Source organism: Plodia interpunctella, chromosome Z (assembly GCF_027563975.2).
Source record: "Plodia interpunctella isolate USDA-ARS_2022_Savannah chromosome Z, ilPloInte3.2, whole genome shotgun sequence".
Classification (NCBI taxonomy): domain Eukaryota; kingdom Metazoa; phylum Arthropoda; class Insecta; order Lepidoptera; family Pyralidae; genus Plodia; species Plodia interpunctella.
The window spans coordinates 6,484,925-6,507,279 of record NC_071324.2 but is presented as its reverse complement, the minus strand read 5'-3'; the positions used below and the strand labels follow the sequence as shown (position 1 = coordinate 6,507,279).

Below are 22,355 nucleotides of genomic sequence, written 5' to 3'. Positions count from 1 at the left end.
GACAGGACGGAACAGTTCAGTCAACTGACATCTAGGTACAACTACAACCCATTAAAATAAAATCGAGGTAATAGATTGCTTGATCAATATCCAGAAAATGACTGAACATTTGAAAACGGTTTCTGCAATGAACAAACTATATATAGGAAATTTACCTATTGAGGCTGATGAAGCTGTTGTGCGACAACTATTTGCTGAACAGAATCTTACAGTAGCCGATATTTCGGTGAAAAGAGGTGGCTATGCTTTCGTGGACTTTCCAGATCAATCTGCCGCAGATCGTGCCATTGACAAATTACATGGTAAGAATTTTTTGAAAAATATATAAGACGAATATTTCTTTGCTTTGGGCGCGTTACATCTAAACAATCATTACAACTGTCGGTTGGTTTTGAAAGTTCTGTGCACCTTTGTCCGATACATAGGACCCCGTGGAGTATCTAACCAAAATAAAAATTCTCGCGTAAGCAAAGCGAAGCGTGAATATCACAACTAATTTTAAATAACAGTGAATATGCACGTGCACGTACCTGCTCTTATTGTAGTACCAACCTTTAAAACGCTAAAAAATTTAAGTAATCTATGGCTTGTTTAGACTGAAATCCCCTTGGACTCCTTATTCCGAGGGTGAAATGAGCATTTAGGTTTATATCTACCTACCTAACTCTGCCTACACCCTACAAACAAATATTTCGTGCCCGATGGTGCATTTAACGCACTCAGACGATGCACTACATAATTATATGCATAGTTAATTTAAAAAAATAATTGCTTTCATTATATTTTCCTTCCTTTTTCTGAGTAATTGTCACAAAATGCACTCCCATTTTACCAAATAAATCTATAGGCCCGAAAAACATAATAGTTAAATTATCCATCTATCAAGATTTGGTGAAAACCGTACAAAACTCCATGAGTTTTGAGTTTATCACAGATGTCTGTGTACGTGGCATCGTAGCTCATCAACCGTTGAACCAATTTGGATGTTGTATTTTTCATTTGTTAGCAAATTTTTATGCGGTGGTTCTTAGATATGTTTGATCAAAATCAATTCAAAAGTTGTAGCGAAATGAATATCGTCTATCAAAAAATCTGGTTTTACATGGGTTCTTTTGTCACAGGTTTCTCTTACTGCGGTTTGCCCCTGGTCGTAGAACCATCCGTTGCGAATAAAAAAATGTAAGTACAGTAGAATAAAAAATGTTTTAAAATCGTTGACCTACCTACGCTCCTGTTAGAGACTACCTACTAACAACAGCGGTGGTGGTGTAATGGTGCTTGTCGATCAAAAGGTCAAGGTTCTAATCCTACTCATGCCACATGAGTTTTATAGGTACCAATCTGACTCTTGTATATTAATTTTCATCGACCATTACTTGCTTTCTGGTGAAGAAAACTGAATAAACTAGGATACTTGTTGATTATTAACTTGATGAAATCAATTCACTTAATAAATTATAGTGCCAAAAAAGTTTTTTTGTGTGATTGGTGGACTACTTCGTCTTTAGGCCATTAGGAAATACGACTATCAGAAGCGGTCCCTATACGTACTATAGCAGTAGACCCCGGAAAAGCCAAAGCTGGACGATCAATCTCGAAAGTAATTTCTTCAGTATGTAGGTACTTAGTTTTCAATGGACTACGTAGTTTACGCGTTTGCGGTACCTAACAGTCTATTGTCCACTGCAGTACAATTGTTTGGAAATTAATGCGTATTCTGGATGGTTCTACTACTTCATACATAGACGAACCCGCTACCTCTGAGCTCTTTCTGAACACTGTCACTTAATGCTTAAGTTCCAAAATGTACGTTTGTCACACTGGGTATCTAGTATATGAACTAATAGTCATATTAATATTGAACGAGTGGCAAAAGATATGCAGTGGATGTTAATCAGAAATGTTGCTCATTAATTGCAGCGTAAACGTTCCGAACCTGCAGAGTGCCAGCACCACACAGCTCAAGGAAACCAACAATGACACTCCGACAGGAGGCTGGAAGTAAGTACCTCAGGATGTAATTTATTACAAGAGTGAATACGAAGAGTTGTATTACCGGCGAACTAAAGGCGTGTACTAAAGCAGAGCCGAAAGCACAAGTGAGTCGTCCAGCGTCTCAGGTTACAAGACTACATAGTTACTGTGTTAATGTTATAGTGTTGCTCATAAAATACGGGGTTAACCTTTACTACAAGAATGTAGGCATATAAGTATGGCGCCGCGCAAAGCGTAATGTATCCATTGCTGTCAGTCGCGTCGCCCTTCACGTGATGGCATTAGCCACTTGTTGAGTCTTCTGTAAAGCTCTATTTAGGCTTTGCCAAGTACAGTACAAGGTAATAAGTTGTTTCGACGTGTGAAGGCGTGTGGTCCCGCCTTCATGAAGCACTCCAATTTCTCCCAAATCCATCCAAGTCGTTAGAGGCGACTAAGGGACACATGCATTAACAGCTGATAGCAAACAGTAGCATCCCCAAACAGGTTTGGCAGTCAAGCAGGCAGCTGGTTATGAAAACAACCAAATTTTAAGGGTTGATTTTTTACGCGAACCCGGGGCTTCACAGCTCCGAATGTGACCAGAATACGCGAGAATGAGATAGTCAAGTTTCGATGTTGGCAAGGCCCGACTTAACTCTTCGGTCAGTCTGTCGGATGCTTTATGATACAGGTAAGCAACAAATTAGTAACAGGTCATCGAAGTGGATATAGACTGTACTGTAGTGTACATCTGAAGTTGAATTGCTGCAGATCTTATCTTGACGGCTGACACTTTTCCTATGTTAACAGATATTTAATGTGGATATTTATTTCTATGCTCAATTTGATTTGGCCTAATGCCATCTAGCTCGCACACAAGATAAGCATTACGAACCAATACAATCTAAACTAAAAATAAACTGTATTAAAAATTAGTAGGTAGGTACCTACTTATATAGGTAGATTTATTAAATGATCATAAATCTAAGTTTCAGTCAATTAGTGGTAGAAGGAAATTCAGAATAGCGGTGAGGTATCTATAAAGGTGCATATAAATATGGTCCTTACATACCTACAAAATCAAATAAGAGGGCAAAAGTCAATCAAAAAGCAGTGCGTGGTTATATAAAAATATTTTTGCTATTTTCGAATATAAAAATAGCAACTTCTTTATAAATGGAAATTTACATAATGTTTATACGTTCCTTTGTAGTCGGCTTTCGGCACAACACGCAATGGGAATTGACGCCCATATCTAGTGCCCGATCTGCTGGATCAAAGATCTTTAGTAGCCTTTCAATAAATGCCGAACAATTGCACGCCACATGCTTTTGAAGGGTCATACAAAAACAACCCGTTAAATAACGAGGAGGGGTGAACCCTGAATACTAAAAAGCTACGCATTACTTATTAAATCAGGGAGCTTCTAAAATTGACAGTGCTTATTATCTATCGCTTATCATATGTTAATTTCGGTCCTTCTTAATCTGAGGTATATACAGATGAGTTGAAGTCTTTTAGTAATAATAATTTCATTTTATTTTAATCTGAGTGCACCATCTAACATGCTTATATATAGACGTGTATGCAATATTTCAGCTCAATTTATCGAAAAAAATTGCTTCAGAAGATTCCAGAAAACGTTCGAACAAATGTTTTAACCCACCTCATATACCTACCCACATATGCAAATTATGGATTTTGCAAATCATTTTCATACAGTGGAGGACTACCATATATTAGTTCTATGAGGGCTACACAGCCTCGGGGCCTCCACAAGAGAACCCCATTTTTATTTTTATTTTTTGCTACATAGTAAATTGAACTACGTTTAATTTATTCAAAATTCAAAGCATTACAGAGTCAATATGACTCTGTAACGCTTTAAATTTTGAATCTAATAACTATTGGGATTTATCAGTCAGATCCGAAAACTGTACTTATTATTTTTTTTATCGGAAAATAATTTAGGTCAGAGTACGGCGCGCCCTATTGCTTTTCCCCAGGGCCTCCAGCTCTCTACAACAGGCCTGTTCACATAGTCAAATCTATGAGTAGCATTTTTCTCAACGGAACGTCACCAGTTAAGTACAGAACATGACTCGTTCGCCAGGTAGTTTGTTATATTCACCCGTGTTTAAGTCGTGTTTACACGCGGTTTGGGAAGTTTCTAAGATTATAGGGTGCTCGGTTTGGTTTTGTCTCATTTTCTAATTCCAATTTTATTTCATCTGTATATCGGCTATATTAGTTAATAATTATATTAACATCGTGCTTGGTCTGTCTGAATAAGTGCTGGGCGGGGTAAAATGGCTCACGTTGGTTTCTGGGATGGGGAATGGGGTGGTTGAGGAGAGTGGAGGTATAAGGCACGTGGCTGGTGTAAGAGGCGCGGCGAGCTCACGTGGCCTGCTATCGATCCTGCACTGCAGTGGCGCAGGCGCGCATCACCGCTTACCGCCATTCAGCCGTCCCGACCCGCCGCCGCCGCCTCCACCCGGCTCGCGCCCTTTCACCTTAGCAAATAACTTAGACCACAGAGAACCATGTCAACTGAACATAAACGCCGGCAATGCGAATGAAACAAACAAACCTGAAACCTGTTGCCAACAGGTTTCAAGCTGTAACCGGGAGGAGCATGTCTGTTTCCATGTTTGACCAATATTATGTTTAACAATGTTTAACAAAAACATCATTATTATCCATCAAAAACATCTATCCTTATTATCTACTTACATAAATTTTGTAGATCGAATTTGTATCTCATGTGTCATGTACGCATTTACAGACATTCAAGCTTAGTCATTATACGAGTATTTGCTGTTCTTCGACAAACAAAACAAATTCCCTTCGGCTGTGATTTTATAGCCTGTTACAAAAGAAAATTTTATCTTTTCACGTAACCAATGTACAAAGTAGTAAATATTTCAACGGACTTAGACTTTCAAGATTTTCATTTGTGAAAAAAAACTTTGTTCCTCATTTACTCATATTAGACAGATGTACTTACGGAAGAAAAATAGCGCACACTGGTACATCTGTACATCGATGAGGTCGGTGGCGCAGTCGTAAAGTGCCTGCCTCTGAAGAGTTCCCGGGTCTTGACAATGATCAGGGTCTTTGATGTTTATCTATATATGTACTTGTTATAAAATAGGTATAGTATCATTAAGTAGTATCCCATAACACAAGTCTCGAACTTGCTTTGGGGCTAACTCAATCTGTGTGATTTGTCCACAAAATAAATTGTTCGCAATCTTTATGGGAGTTTAAATGAAAGGATTTAGTGGATTATTTAATAGGCAAGAATATTAAAATAATATAGTCCAGTATAAAACAATACCTTTACTATCATACCTTAATTAAACACTGTCACACTGATATCACATTGCACTATTTATGGGATTGGTCTTGGCCAGAATTTTTTCGAACACCACTTCTTCAACAAAATCAACAAACCATTTCCACTTTAGTATATAGGTAGCAAGTATTACAAAATACTATGAAAGAAGTGAATTTTAAATATTTCGTGATGTGCATAGAATAAACGGAACACTGAAACTGTCAACACGTCATTGTCGTTTTCACCTTAATGGTTTTACTGAGTTTTTTACTTTTATCTTGTCTTTTTTCCTTACTTTTTGTTAGGTTTGGTAGGTAATACTAATACCTAGTTAGTAGTAGTAATTAATAGTTATTGATTAAAACAGCAAAAAATATGCTAGTGTGAAGAAACAGAAGCTCCGTCTTATACATCTTGTGGAAGGTGCCTATTTAAGCGAAAATGCTTCATGAACTCCGAATTGCTTAATTCGAAAGGATCAATAATATGACTACCTTCGTCGGGGCGGTTCTGCACTTGCTGCTTCTAACTCATCCACCAAATTGGCGAAGAAATCTATAATGAATTCTTCCTAATTCATTTTCACACAGTCCAAATTAAGAAAGTCAAACCAAAAAGCCTCAAACTTTGTTTAGAATAAGTACGTCCACTTCGACTGGTCACTCGTTGCTTCGAGTGATTTACGATCGAACTTTTTCGATTGTGAAGTTCCGAGAATGCACAAACTGTGTTACGTTCAAAATCATGAACTTTTTTACGAATGTGAACTTTTTATATTGCTCGAGAATCTGGCCGAAACAATATCATAGCATTATATTACTTCTCTACGGGGTCGAATTAATTTAAAACTTGTACCTAGTTCATTTCAACTTATTCATTATTTCCAAAAAAAAACATTTTTTATTCAAATCAGCAATCTTATCATGTTCATTCATCTTTAATATCCCTTTAGATCCATTTTTAGAATAGCAGAGCCAAAATGAGCTGCCATTTTTATGTATAATAAATAATCCGGTGAAATATTCGTCCATCGTGAAGCTAAAAAAAACTATCACCTTTCTTGTAGTAATAAATTAAATTTTAGGACGCGGGTACATTGTGAATAGTCACAAACCAGTAATTGTAATACAAAATTTTACGCCGGACGTATTTTTGTGTCTGTGGCAACACTGAGATCATGTGCATGCATTGTCTTATATTTTAAATCTGACATTAGACACAGTTTTTTCTATCATACGATCGATTTTGAGGGCGGGTAAATTTATCTGGTCTTGTAGCCAACATTACCCACCCTGATTTTTAGCGAAACTATAGCTGTTATATGGATGACTTAAAAACCAAAGAAAGTATTTTGGGAATAAAGGCGATTGAGTCAAAAATGAACTCGATATCGTGAATACATTCCTCTTTCAAATGAATGGGCAATGTTATCCTGACAAATTTTCCTCCATACAGCAATATAAAAGTGCTAGGGTTGTCAAATTTAGTAACAAAGGTTTTTGAATATTATAGATAAGTTTGATGAAAGGTAGGTAGGTTATATATATATATATATGCGTAATTTTGTAAGACGAGCTATTTAGCCGTAAATCATTTTGAATCTTAATAGTCCTATCAGTCATATCTGATTTAAATTAAGCTAACAATTTTGGAATTTGTAACCGCTGTGTTGTATTCTTCTTTTTATATGCTATTATTTTTTCGTAATTTTAATGTTTAACTAATTCCCCGACTTATGGGAGATTATAAATTTCAAAGGGCAACACCCGTCCATATGACACTATTTTTTTACAATAATATTCGACGTTATAATTATAGCATAAAAAAATGTATTAAACAACTGACTTATATGTGAAACGTAATTCCCGTGCTCCCGTGGAGCAAAGGAGTGGAGTAGCAAAGTAGTCACCTTTTATAAAAAAATATATTGAATAGATAATGAAAATCATCGCAAATTCATCCTTATCACCGATGCATAGAGCCCATGCAGGGTTCTGACATGCGGTTTACTATAATATAAACAACCAACTATAGATTGTCGTCAGGTGGTGCGTCCCTCCCAATTTCGGGATAAAAGGTTCCGTGTGTTATTCAAGGTTATATTAATTTTCATAAGTCCAGTCGATTTTGCGTGAAAGAGTAACAAAACACACACACATACACACACACGTCACAAACTTTCGCATTTAATATTAGTAGAATGTCACTGGTGGCTTGACTGTCTTCTCGCAAGATCTCAAGTGATCTCCACAAATCCCAAAAAAAGAAAATAAGATAGGTATTACCATGGACGTATAAAAAAAGACGGACGGAATACGACCTAAACAAACGGGGAAGCATAGCAATGGCGGCAGACCTTATTTGTGTGTGTGCCAGAAATGTTGCCATAATGCAGATTTTTCCCCCATGCTAGCTTTTTATATTTATTTATTTCATATATGTATTTAATTGTTGTAGCTATGAATAGATATACTAAATACTAGCTGTACTCGCAACTTACGTAAGCTCACAGCAGAACGAAAATTTCTTTCAGACAAACAAAAATTTTAAAATTATTCATTTTGTTTTACCCTCGTCCTGGCTACGTTCATGATTAATATTATTTTTCAATTAATTTCGGCGTAATAATTATGCCATAAAAACATAATATGAAACCCGACTTATCTGTGAAATGTAATCCCCTGACTTTTATTAAGAAAACTACTATGGTTGCGGTGGCATTTAACAACGCAATACGGCATTTTAAATTTTATTTGTGATATCGAAACACGGTTGTCTTGATGATAGCTCGCTGCGTAATGGCGGCCATCCGAGACTAAGGTGAGAGATGGTGAGAGTGTGCACGTGCCGTACTGTCTGTACAGGAGGCCGACACACTATGGGTTGCTTCCTAGCGCTGCCTTGTAAAACACCGTCAGTCTTTTTTTTACGTCCATGGGTATTATTTAAAAATGTAAAAACACGTGTTATTTAATTTGTTATTACGCACGTAACTAAAGTAAAACAATGCTTCATGTACTAGGCAGTGAATTTAATTAATCACCAGTCTTATTATACCTACTTTAAATTCTATTTTAAAATTTTAAGGAGTGATGATAGTACCTTCGAATTTATTCTTCGTGGTCTTTGAACGTGAAACATCATGTTCATTCGAAAAAATCTCTAATTGGGTACTAGGTATGTTACTTAATATTAAGACGGGTTCAATAATCTGGATAAAAGCGCCTGAAAACACTGTCTTTATGTCGTACATCCACACTATTTAATTTCACTTACTACCTACTAACGGTACCTAGTAGCGGTGGTGGTGTAATGGTTAGGACCTCCGCCTGAGGATCGAAAGGTCCCTGGGGTCGAATCCTGCTCGTGCCACATGAATTTGTATACCAATCTGACTCATGTATAGTAGTTTTCATCGACCACCACTTGCTTCCGGTGAAGGAAAAATACGTGAGGAAACCTGCATACTTGTTGATTATTAACTTGTGTGTGAAATGGAGAAGTCAAAGGCAAACCACTCCATTAATAATGCCAAGAAAGTTGTTACGTGTTTCATTATATGTAATGACCACGACCCTTAGTCATGAGGAATACTACTATGTAGAAGACCTACTACCAATTAGCTAACCTTATTGACATACAGAGTGGTTTCTTATACCTGAATTGCCATTATTTTTTATCTTCTTGCTCAGGCCATACCACCGTACCGTCCGTACCAAAACGAGATCCTTTGTGTAGAGAACTAAACCTATTGTTTAATCGGTCCCTCCGTGCCATGTTTGTGCCTACATAGATACCTTTATTCCCGATGAGCAGCAATGACAGTTTGTCACATTGATGGTATTTGCTCTGTGAGGAATACTGGGGTAACCACGCAAATATTGAAATATGTACAATGTTCGAAAACTAAATAGGTGGCAGTGTGTCTCTGTCGATGCTAAATGTCCACCTAAGCTCCGTAGCACCTAACACCTAACTCCGAAATTGCTACTAGTATAATCCGAATACCTAGTAATTACCTAGTTGTGGAAAATATATGGAGCAGTAGATTTCTTTTTTTCGCGATTTCAAGGTTGCTTCCATACGATAAGTTGTTCAGAATCATAGACTGAGCATTTAGACAAAATATTCCCAATGTATAAAAAGTCAACCTGTATAATTCTTGCATGTCATAATATCGGCTAAGTAGCTGGTAGTTACACACACTCACTCTCTGTACCCAGATATTGCTTATGAAACTGACACCAGTCTTAGGTTCTATTACGTACAAGTATCAGTGGTGTAACGCCTTGAAGTGGAAAGATAAGAATCCTGGCATGTGTTGTAGAGCCGGTAAAGTAAACTGAGCCATTTAAACAACCTGCCTGAACCACTTTTAATGATTTACACCCAAATCATGTACACTTCATGGATAATATCCGAAAATATAAGGCCTGTTTTCAAATGACTTCCTGCACAGTTTCTGCAATATTCCCCTAAGTCTGCTTTGCCATGACAATAAACAAGTCTCTGGGGGCAAACTCCCAAATTTGCGGGTATTTACTTGAGAGAACATTGCTTCTCATGGACAGTTTTTTGCTTGCTCACGATAAGTTCACCCAGTAGCTAAGAATAGTTAATAGATTAAGATTAATGAATAGTCAAAGATTAGTTAAGAATATAAGTTAGCCCTAATTTTTTACACACGCTAAACAAAGTTAAATCCGCCAAAACTATGCCTAATTAATAATAATACTTCTAGTCGCGGGCAAAAGCTAGTTTTTATTTCAATTTGAAGTGAATGATGTAGGGTTGGAAATTTATGCGAAACTTTATTATTTTTGAAGAGAGGTCCACAAAATGTTCGGCACGCGTCGGTTACAGGAAGGTGAAGTAGGACACGTAGCCGGAAACGAGACATGACAATTTTCGGAACGAGACACGTAGCGGATAATGGGGAATTGTACAAAATATGACAAAATATATAAATACATATTACCAGTCTAGAATACACGATAAAAGAAAATGAATAAAATAAAAAAAAAAACTGAAATTTTACTTTGATTCCTTTTAAGAACTGAAATTCACGGGTAAAACTAGTAGTATAAATAAAACATAGTCACCCTCCGTGTCTGACGGCTTCTATTCTATGCATTTTTTAAACTATTTAAATTGTTATGCCAATCCTCTATGCAGTTATATTGAAGGCACATTGAAGGTTGTAAAATGCTATTCACTGTTAAATGTAGGTAGGTAGGTAGTAAAATTGATGAATAGGTCAGTTTTGTCCATATATTGTTTAGTGAAATTCTTATTTCTTTGTATTTGGAAGGTTTTTCTGTAATCGACAGGCAGCCTTATGGTGTCATTTTGTTAGTGGTTTCTTCGTAATTTGGAATAACACGACTGATAACTTTTTGGCCCTTTATTACGTTACCTACACCACACTAATCATTGTCCACTCGCAATGCACTCAACTCTGTCGCTGCTAGTCACTTTGATCCTTTGATCGCACTTGTAGCTCTTGCAAACATAGAACTGAAGATAAGCGGTACTCACTCGCGGTTATATGTATACTAGCTTTTGCCCGTGGCTTCGCACGAGTGAATATCAGTTCTTAAATTAAATCTAATTCAAATGTCAGTTAATCCTTTATTCGCGTATTCTAAAACTGCTAAAAATTATGAATTAATTACTATGATTCAAATATGTATTTTTTGTCAAATTTAGTTATTCCCAGTTTCCCGCTACGATTTCCCTTTTGTGTCTCGTTCCGAAACTTGTCCTGTCCCGTTTCCTGCAAATTGTCCCATGTCGTTTCTCACAACGTGCCCCTTCCCATTTCCAGTTAAGTTTAATTTAATTTCCCACTACGTATCCTACTCCCGCTTCCCGTAACGCGTGCCGTACATTTCATGGATCTCTCTTCAATAATAATAAAGTTTCGCATAAAGAGGAATACCAGCCACCCATAGTAACTTAGGCAACAGTGCACACTCATAGAAGTTTTACCATAATAACAAGTACTTAATTGACTATTATAAGACAAAAAAGTATTAGCTTTTATTTAAAATAATTTTATTTTAAATAAAAGCAAATAATTTTTTTCCACATGAGTGCCTCAAACAATGAGAAACTATATGGCTCCATGTGAAGTCTCAAATAAAGAATATTTATTTCTGAACTAGCATATGCCCGCAACTTCGTTCGCGTGGCCGAACAATTTTTGGTAAGGAGTCAAAATTATTCAGAGAAATTTAACTGTAAGACAAAGCGTAACGATACCTATACGGAAGATGCTCATACGACTGAAATATATATTTCCTATAATTTAGCTGGACCATTGTGACTCTTCTCTCTCTTCAGGTGTTCCAGATCTTCGATTTTTTAAGTCTTTTAAAACAACTTTTGTTAAGTCGTTATTTCTATATTTCCTTTAGTTTAGCTGTACCATTATATATACCATAAGGTATTCCAGATCTTAAATTTTTATACCTTAACGGAAAATGCTCATCAGGTTGAACAGTTTTTTTTAAGGCGTCGTTATTTATATATTTATATATAATTTGCATATTTTTAAAATGAAATATGTAATATTTTAATATTTACATATAAAATGTCACCATATTAACTTTTCCGCTTGTATTTTTCCAAATAACCATTTTGTGGAAAATTGCTAGATGTTGACGCAGCCGCGTAGTAAATTGTAAATTAGACCGACGGAAATCGAAACTATTTAAAGTATTTAGTACATACGAGCCGCGCTGCTATTACAAATCTTATTTAATATATTTCTTTCATTTATGTATGGAACCCTTCATGGGCGAATCAGACTCGCACTTCAGTTCACTCAAACCAGAATAGATACTCGACAGTTTAATATTTAGGTTAGTAGTTAGCTAAGGTTATTTCTACTAAAAAAGTTGGCAACCCTAGTTGATATACCTACGTATTTTTTAATGCTACTTGTGTGGTCGGCTAGATTGCTTCAAACAAAGCTTGTAGGTAGGTGTCGTATGGCGTGGGCCAATGTGGACAGGAAAATACCTATCCATTTTTGAGATAAAAGAAAGTGTATCTACCTAGGTGTAACACGTGAAGATAAAACACAACCATTTTTCTTCATACCTTCTTCCCCTTGAGCAATTTTAGAGACGACAAAAAGCATCCCTAATAGGTACCTACCTAAGACCTTAGGTACCTTACCTACCTAGACTAGGATCAGAACAAAAAATAGCAACCAGTCAAATAGCCTACTATATATACCTACCTACCTACTTACTACGCATTACGCACACGGGATTTCGGTCCCGTGAGAATTTTGAAATTTCTATGTTATTCCAGGCCATTTCCAGGCCTATATTCTACACGTGTAGCTGTACCAAATTTCATAACAATCCTTCAAAGTTCCAATAGATTTTGCGTGAAAGAGTAACAAACTTACATCCTCACAAACTTTCGCATTTATAATAGGTACCTATCAGTAGGATTGTATTACTGGAAGTAACTACCTTGTTAGTGTCGGTTAAGGTTGGTTATTGGGATGGAAAGCCATTGCGGTGCGCAAAAGCAAGGTAGAGGCAAACCAGCCACGTGCCAGGCGACCGCGTTGTCATGGTGACGGCCGGGGCATCGGCGGAGAGGGACGTGCGGGCGGCGGTGGCAATCCCACGCCGCTCGCCTCCGCCACCCCGCCGGCCGGCAACGAATGAGTCAGGAAGCTCGACTCGCGCATTCTCGCAGCACTCGTCCCCGTATCCTTCGTCCGTAAACGTGCAGTAATCTCGCTCGCGTTAACGCGCGCACAGGTTTGTCCCGCGTCGCGTGCCCTTTTCCCGTTCCGTGAACGCCGCCAGTCAAGTGATAATTCTCTGAACTCGGATAACATTTTCCCAAAATGGACGGTGATTTGTCCCAGAGCGCTTCCGGCGAAGTCTCCCCTACCTACGAAGACAGGTAAATAGTTCTTAGTCGCATAGGAATTTTAAATATAAGTAGTTTACTACAAAGTACTTACCTACTTAGATCATTTTGGGTCTTACCTATTTGTGCCACTTGCATTTAAGAATTCGCTTCGGTGTAGTAAGTAGGTATAAAATTGTTAAAGTAGAAATGGGTCAAATTAGGTGTGGCAATAAAGCGCGTGACAGTGAGTTAGCAATTAGCTATTCAATTAATACGTCAGTCACCATAATTGGGTAGGTACATGCTTACATAGGTACGTTATAGTATTTTTGTCTAAATCGATATTTTTATTACTTCGCTCCCGTGTGAATTTTGAGAATAGTTCTTATAGTTTCGGAAAAAATGTAGCCTATAGCAGTATTGCATAAGGTATGTATAGATAAGGTACCTTTCTAATGGAGAAAGAATATGTAACATGTGAACTCACAATCGCTTATCTCTTTTTTTATAATAGTAGTGTAGGTATAAATGTCCAGTGACAGTGACGTCGTGCTTGGGTGCGATATCTACTATATCGCCTATAATGCAATCATTGCTCGTCGATCGACCAACACAAATTCGAAACATAGGTACCGTAGGTCGGTACCTACCTATTATGATTGAAACTATGGGATACCTAATTCATGTTTTCGCCACTGGCAATATTTACCTAGATCTTGGGTGAAAATTCCAACCACTGTCTACCTAATTAAGGATCATAACATGCTTATGATGCTATATGCTAATAGGTCCCCCTCTGGGGGGAGGCCTCCAAGCATTTCAATTTGCACAAACGAGCTTACGAAAATATTTTTGGAAATTTGAGAAATGTTTCGGTCAGTCATCTATGGCGGGACCTCTACCTACGAACCGTGACAACATAAGTTTTTTCCAAAAAATACATTTTTGACATAAGCTATTGTTATCAGAGAGATCTTATTGCATTCAATGTGTGACAAAAAATCATGTCCGTGCAGTAAACCGTTGAGTTGCCACGTCTGGAACGTGCACCATGAGAAGGTACCTACCGATTGAGCTGAAATAACACATTTCAGCTCAAACGGTTGAAGATACCTGCTGCAAAACTTGAGTTGCAAGATTCCACCCGAGACATAGGGAAGGAACATAGCGACATACATATGTAGTATGATACTTCATTGCAATTTAAATAAATGCTTCCGAAGAAGAAGAGGGTGCAATTAGAAAAGTATAGGTAAAAACCTGTGGGTGGGACCTAGGCAAGGTCTACCACAGGTTGTAGTGTATGTTGTTGTGGTTCTTGTAACACACTGCTGTTTTGTCAGTCAGATATAATTCCATAAAGAAATGCGCACGCATTATGCAGTCGGTGTGACAGATTCCATCTACACGCTATAAAGGAAATTTTGTATGGTTTTCCTTTTCTATGAAATGTTACGATTTGGCTATCTAACTGTCCATAATTTATACTTTCATATTTATTATTTAAAAATTCAGGGCTTATGCGGGTTTATTTTTATGAAATTAAATGTTTCTGCCTATTATGCCTGGACAACATATAAATGATTTTGAAAACTGGAACACCTGATGGAGAACAATGATCGAAGATCTTCAACACCTGATATAGACCCGTGATGGTGCAGCTAAACTATAGAAAATTTAGAAATAACTAGTCTGAGTATTTTCTGTTTCTGTAAAAATCGAAGATCTGAATCAGAAAAGTCATAATGGTCCGGCTAAACTATAGGAAATATAGTTTTCAGTCTGATAATAGGCACCTTCAGTATGTATAGGTATCTTTCCCTACGCTTTGTTCAATTACATTAATAATTTTGACTCCATATCAAAAATTGTTCGGCCACGTGAATGAAGTCGCGGGCATCAGCTAGTAACATAAAATATGAGGTACTAGATTTCATTCAAACCAATTTCCGGTGTAGGTTTACATAGAAATATACATCATATATTTATTTTATTGAGTTTTATCATTCTCTTATTTTAGAAGGGGGCACATTTTACTACTTTGGAAGTTTCTCTTGTGAAACCTCAATATCATATCATAGATACACCACACATGGGTTTGATAAAAAAAAATAGTTTCAGTTCTAAGTATAGGGACCCCGACAATGTATTGTTTTTTTATATTTGTGTAACATCTTAATGTGGCTCACCGAATACGTCTACTTACCAAGTTTCAACAGTATAGTTCTTATAGTTTCGGAAAAAAGTGGCTGTGGACGGAACCCGAAAAAGCAGGACGTAACATGGCGTGCAAAAGGTACGTGGGTGAATTTCACGACTGTTTGAACGCGGCGTGTAGCGTTTCATTAGTGTCGCACATTTTTTTAAATAATCATGAAATGTCTGTCATCAATTATCGAAATCGGTCGCGGTGGACAAACGCCCCAAACGCCCAAAGGGCGTTTGTCCACTGCCGCCGTCACCGAGAACGAGATTATTTCGGGCCGAGTTTAATATGACATAACGGCGTTCGTTTGTCCACCGCGATTATATTAATAACTGAGCTCGTGTACTGTGCGACTGCGACGGGACGGCGACGGCAGTGTGTGGACAAAATCATACGTGTTTTGTACTGCCGGAACATCGGCCCGTCAAAGTCTCGGGCCACGTTCTAGCGGTCCCGCCGATCTACTCGCAATTTCGCCGCCCGGGATGACGGCGCTCGGGTGATGGATACGCGGCTAAGTAAATGTATGTACCGCTACTTCGGCGCTGTCATCTCGTTCTCAATGACGTGACGGTGACGGTGGCGGTGGACAAACGCACTTGTCGTTTAAAGGAAACAAGTTAGGTATTTGAATTAAAATAAAAAAATCTATACTAGTTGTTGCCCGGGACTTTGCTTCCGTGGGAATTTTATGATAAAATATAGCCTATAACAATCTTGTATAACGTACCTTTTTAATGACGAAAGAAATCGGTACCGGTAGTTTGGGAGATTACCCGCCTCAAACATTCACAAAGTCATAAAACTCACAAACGCTTACTTCTTTACATAAGTATAGGTTTGTTGAAGTCTTGATTGGTGTAAAAAAATACACGTAGGTATTCCCGAATGTAAGGTACTTTTTAAGTGTAAATCGTGATTCTATATATACGTAGGTTGTTCGGCAGAAAAATCCAGAAGACAGGTGTGGCCGCGTGTTTGTTCGGCTTCACTCTACACGCGGCGCGCACGCGTCATTTCGCCCTTTCCCCTCCCGCAGACTTTCAAAATTGTACTTTCTCCATACATCTCAACCCGTTTCGCCTTTGTATTACATGATGAATGTAAGTTGGTGCCTGATATTTATTATGACCACGTGTCCGATAGAGTTCTATGTTTATGATACATTTTATTTTAGGATTGTAATAGGGGCAAAAATCCTTTATGTATGTTGTTTTGTTTGTAACTAACCGTTGTTACGATTTTGATGAAATTTAATTTTAAATGAAATATCCACAATTTTGTAAAAACTCTGAAAAATGAATTGTGTTCGCAAGGTATAGGTTCGCGGTGAAAACTAGTATTTTTCACACGATAGTTGTTGGCGGCCACTCTTTGGTAACCTAGACACAACACGGTTCGTGTGCGGTCTTTGCGTGTCAAGTGTCAGCCTTTGTCACACCAACGACGTCGTCTAAACAAATGAGTTTTTAATATTTTTACAGTGAACCGTTTGATATTTAACATGGGGTTTAATCTTCGAATCGAACGTCCCGAAATTTATCACAGATGTAAAAAGAAATCTTAATTTGTCTTTGATTGGAATTCATATCGTACTTAGTTTCAAGGTACTAGTAAAATTACAAATATGACCGAGATGGACCGTGCAAATTTTGTACAAATATTACTGTTTAAACGAGGTTAGATTTAATTACATTTGTAAGTCGCAATCCGAATCCTAACTAATATCATAGTAACTAGGATAATATTAGGACAGTTGGAATTGATTCCTAGATAATAAAAGCGAAAGTTTATTGATTCGCGTTATTTGCGGAAATTCAAGTGGGCGATTCAATATCTAAATATCAGCGACACCTTCATGTGTAGCATTTATCCAATTCCAAAAGTGTAGAACGCGCTAAAACCTGTTGCTTGCAGAGAATGCTGAGTAAAGTGCTAACTTTGACATCCGATTGCTTTTCACGACGACGATACTCAATGCAAATCCGTTCTGTTTTAAAATCCGGATTTTTTAGTACGGATTTTTGATCCAATCCGGAATATCGGATATTTTACGGATTTTTCATGAAAACAAGATACCTGGGTGAATTTTATGACTGTCTGAACGCGGCGTGTAGCGTTTCATCGGTCTTGAATAAAGAATCATCTCTTTAAATTACATTTATAAAATTAAAATTGTACCAGTACTTTACTTGTTTATAGAATAGGATTAAATGGGTTACTGTGAATGGTACAATTTAATAAACACGATAGCCCATGGCGGCGTTCAAAATGCTCGTGAAATTCACGCACCTGTATTTTTTAATATTGTTTTCTTTTTTATTTTCGTAAATTTTTAAATTTTATTATTTAGAATCATTAAAATAAAATTAGTAGACTTAGTATTACTACCTTGATATTCTTACTATTAAAATAATCAGTAGACTTGCGTAAGTAAAATTAAAATCTATCCTGAAAAAAAAAAACAAATAGACTTCTTGTCAAATTATTAAACATACATAAAAGTAGGTACTTAACAATTTGACTTAAAGTAATTATTATTCTTATTAAATTGACTTGCGTGATATGAGAAATTATGGTGATAATATACGAAATTCAGAAAATCCATATTCGATTTAGGAATCTCAGATTTGAAAGGTGTAAAAATTTGCAAAAATCTGGATATTTCGGATTACTGCATTCCCTTTTTCCCTTTCCTCCATTAAATGCAGGTAAGACCTATTGATTTTTTCCGCATTTTGGAAACAAATTATTTCTACACCCAGAATCCCACTCCGCATTTGTTATTTCTCTGTCCATCAATACAAATAAGGAAATCTACCACCTACTTACTTCAGCAATGGGGAAATTGAAATGGCTGATGATGTTGACATTTTATTTGCGCTTTTTGGGCATTCTATTGTTAGACAAAAATGCAGTAGGTACTCCTTGATAGAGGTTTAGAAAACGACAACGCCTAATAAAAGCAGACATGCGTTCTACTTACTACGTGCTTTAAATATGGAATATAACCATTTTTGTCTACAACAGAGCATTGCACTGCTCGGAAGGCGCGGCCAGGGTTGAATAGGGTGCAATGTGCACTCTAGGGGCGAGGGCGTGGCTAACTTTTCATTGGTTGGTAGCATCCACTTTAGTCCTAGTTAGGGTTGTAAACTAATAGATAACGACATGCCACCACAACACCTTGGGTCTATAGTTGAAGACCTTATAAAGCTAACATCAATCTATAAAGCTATTTATATTAAATTAAATTACCTATTGTCTACGTTTCAAAATAACCGTATTCCTTACCTGAAATGGAAAACTAATCTTTCTAGGATCATATCTAGTCTGTCTATCAAGAAGAATGAAGAAATACTCTTTTAGAATGAGAGAAATAATAAATTTAAAAATTCTGGAATCGAGTCGATATTTTCATCTCATTGTCATCATCAATCTCTCACATTTCCAAAATATTTAAGCATGTGGCATGTAAATATAACAAATCAGTTTAAATGAGTCTGAATCAGTTTAAAATACTCTGAACAGAAGATTTTCCTCTATATTTTCCCGGGAAGAAATAATCCTTTCTTTCTTCTCAGGTTTTTTTACATTTTTTCCCAAATAGGTATTTGCAAAGATACCAAATTTAATTCGAAATTTTATTGTAGGGCTTTATTCATAAAATATTAAGTAAATTATAACAAAAGAAGTACTTAGCTTGAAAGCTATGTACTTCTTTTGTTATAATTTACTTACTAGTATCTTCCTACTTCCAATTGTTGTCTGTTACTAAGTTAAGATTTCCTTTCTATGGTTGCTTTAGGTCGTATGCTATTATTATTGGTTATTAGGCATTTGACTATATTTAACGCACATTTAATATGCGAGTACGATTTCTACTTCACCACCTTGAAGAATATGTTATTTCCAAAATTCCTTAGTGGACAATCTATTCTTCCTTACTTACTACTTCTTAGATTACCTGACAGCTGGCACAAATTATTATTCAAGGATTTTTTAGCGTGTCGATGAGCGCTTTTCGCCAACCAATTCCATACAAATAAGAGCACGCGTTACATAGTCTATGTGCACCCAGCCAGCCTTATTATATAATATCGTGTATTAGCAGCTGGTGCGGTGTTGTGATGAGGGGTCGTCATTGGGACCGGCCGGTGCGTAGCCCAGCTGCTCTTGACTGCCGACGCGAAATTAGAACAACGTTAGAACTGTTCTACCTACATAATACTTTTTGTTGAAATAATGTATATCTACCAAAATTTATAAAACTATTGCTTGGGAACTACCTAGGCTTTTATTGGTGGTTTTGCCCTTCTCCCTATTCCTAACTACCTATATAGTATACGTGCGAAAGAAGATTTTGTCATGCCCTAGGTCACTCCACACCCAAGAACAGATATCGTACGAGGCTAAGGAATATGACAAATCCGTGGTGGTCGTTCACCGCTTAAGCGCCGTTTCAATACATTTACAAATTACTATTTACATTCAAATAAATCTTTTTTAATTACTTGCTACGTATTAATAATTCGAGTGTTAGTAAATTGAAGAAATCTTTTTTGACTTGCTGTGAATAGCAATTTTGTGCATGATCTTGAATATTTTTTTGATCGCGCCCTCTTGTTATGGACTGGAACTGGACTCAACCACGTTGTCCTTGGTATCCCAATTAGAAACCCATTGGTGGCTCTCAGCTATTCTCGACGGGTTTTTATTATAAACGTATGTGCTATTCAAAAAGGTTTACGATAGCAATTAATTCATACTTGTTTGGAGTTGCAGTGTGGTCTCCCTTACCATTACCATATGATAAACCGTGAAATTTTGTGACTTGATTGGTGCAAACATTTACTTCCAGAGCCTAATTCAGACATTTTAGCCTGTATATATTTTTCTCAACTTATTCTAAATTTGTGTCGCCTTTATGCTAATAAATGTTGACTTAATTATATGTTTTATTATATATATAATAAATTCCTTTTGATTTTTAAATAAAAATATCTATCTGCGTGATCTGTGCTTACCAAGTGTGCATAATGAGTGCCCAAGCTGAAAATAGATAAGGCAGGTAGAATATGAGTAGGAATTTCATAATATTTTCCTGACATGATTGGCTATTTATTATACTTCTATGGTCTTGTATTAATTTAAATAGTGTGCCATACCGAGCTGGCCAATGCAATCTCGCGACGTCTCGCGTTTATGAAAATCATTATCACGAGAATCGCTAAATGCTTTATCTTGAAAATAATCACACTGTTTGAATAAGTTAAAAGGATTAACTAACAAAAATATTTTCAAACTAGATGTGGCCGAGGGCTTCGCTCCCGTGGGAATTTGAGGTAAAATATAGCTTATAACAATCTTGGATAATATACCTTTCTAATGGTGAAAGAATTTTTAAAATCGGTTCGGTAGTTTCGTAGATTACCCGCCTCAAACATACAAACTCACAAACGATTGTCTCTTTATAATAATAAAATAGAAGTATAGATAAACGTTTAACATGCCTTATCAAATAAAGAATAAAATAAACATCCAGTCTCTATTCAAATAAGCCTTTTAATAACAAAACAACTATACAACTAATCAATCTCAATATAAAATTTCCACTACTGAGCTTAGGAAAATGTTTTGGAAAACTGGAACATGTCCAGCTTAACTAAAGGAAATATAGAAATGACGATTTAATATAATTTGTTTCGCCTGATGAACATTTTCTATAAAACATCGAAGATCTGGCACATCTTATATGGAATTCATAGAGATTAGCTAAACTGTAGTTTTCCATTTATGCATAATATTATAATAACTTTGCGCCCGAAGGAAAATCCCTCAGTGTATTGTTCGGCCACGCGAACGAAGTCGCAGGCATCAGCTAGCTGATAACAACTATATATTCATAGATACAACGGTAAAATTATAATTTAGGCGGCAAAATTGGGTCAGCGTAGTTCATCAACAACTTCGTTAATGGACCCCATTAGGATTCGTGTCTCAATACAAGGGGAACATCCTGAATTCCTGTTCCTAATGTGGAACTCCACGCGCGGTTAGCAACAGAGTGGGGAGCTACGGCTAGCAACAAGGGTGTCCTTCGATACCGTTTACGTATTTTTATGATGATGATGATGATGACGGTAGTTATAATAAGGTTGAGATGATGATGGTAGTGAGGCCGCAATAAAATAATAAGGATAACAAATCTTTCGTGTGTTACAACATAAAACGGAGCTGCAACTTTATTACTAGAGCTCAGATGACAGTTAACAGAGGAGTTTCTTTTGCCTTAAAAGTATCGGAACTATGCCTACCGAAAACGATCTAACCATTTCTGCGCACGCTTGAGAAGGTTGACAGAAAGTCGACCGGATCGTGATGAGCGTTTAGCTTCACAGCGTTCCAAGATTGCATCGTCTAGATCCCACTCTTTGACACTCTTTTGAAAGGGAATCATGTTTGGATGCTCTTGATCTATATGAATAATTTTCTCAACTTGGCTCCATAAACATATATTCCCGCAATGCCGTGCTTCGAAAGCATGGAGAGCCCAAAGGAATGTGTTGTTAATCAGGCAAAGTTGGACTGCCCCACTGGAGTTGTTGTTATATGCAGAACATCCAATCAAAACAACAACAAACAATTATTTTTTCCACAACATCAATCTTAGAAATACAAATTTTACAAAAGTACAAGCTTAATAGACAAAAATGAGTGTGGAGAACTGGTGCCCGTGCTAGGTGTCAGAAGAACCTGTATTACGGGTCACCAGGTCTCTCTCGTTAGTATAAGAACTATGCTAATAAACAAACTTATTAGAAATTTTATCTAGGTACTTATCATAAAATTAGCTATGAGCTATATAAAGTTAAAAGAAAATAAGATTAAGATTAAGCCACTACAATAAATAAGTCTTCTGTTTCATCATAGGTCGCAACCACT

At 36.8% G+C, this 22,355-nt stretch overlaps 1 protein-coding gene across 5 annotated transcripts in view; it reads left to right on the top strand.

The window, feature by feature from the left end:
• Window positions 1–22,355, top strand: part of Imp (IGF-II mRNA-binding protein) — a 49,603-nt gene continuing 27,248 nt past the window's right edge. For 2 of the 5 annotated variants that reach the window (XM_053768974.2, XM_053768969.1), the window contains exon 1: window positions 13,028–13,255. In XM_053768974.2, the coding sequence (XP_053624949.1) occupies window positions 13,197–13,255 (59 nt within the window). In that variant the 5' untranslated portion in view covers window positions 13,028–13,196. Of the gene's footprint in view, window positions 303–1,121; window positions 1,180–1,920; window positions 2,002–13,027; window positions 13,256–22,355 lie in introns of those variants that run through there. The other 3 variants (XR_008406285.2, XM_053768963.2, XM_053768964.2) reach the window with 3 other exon arrangements.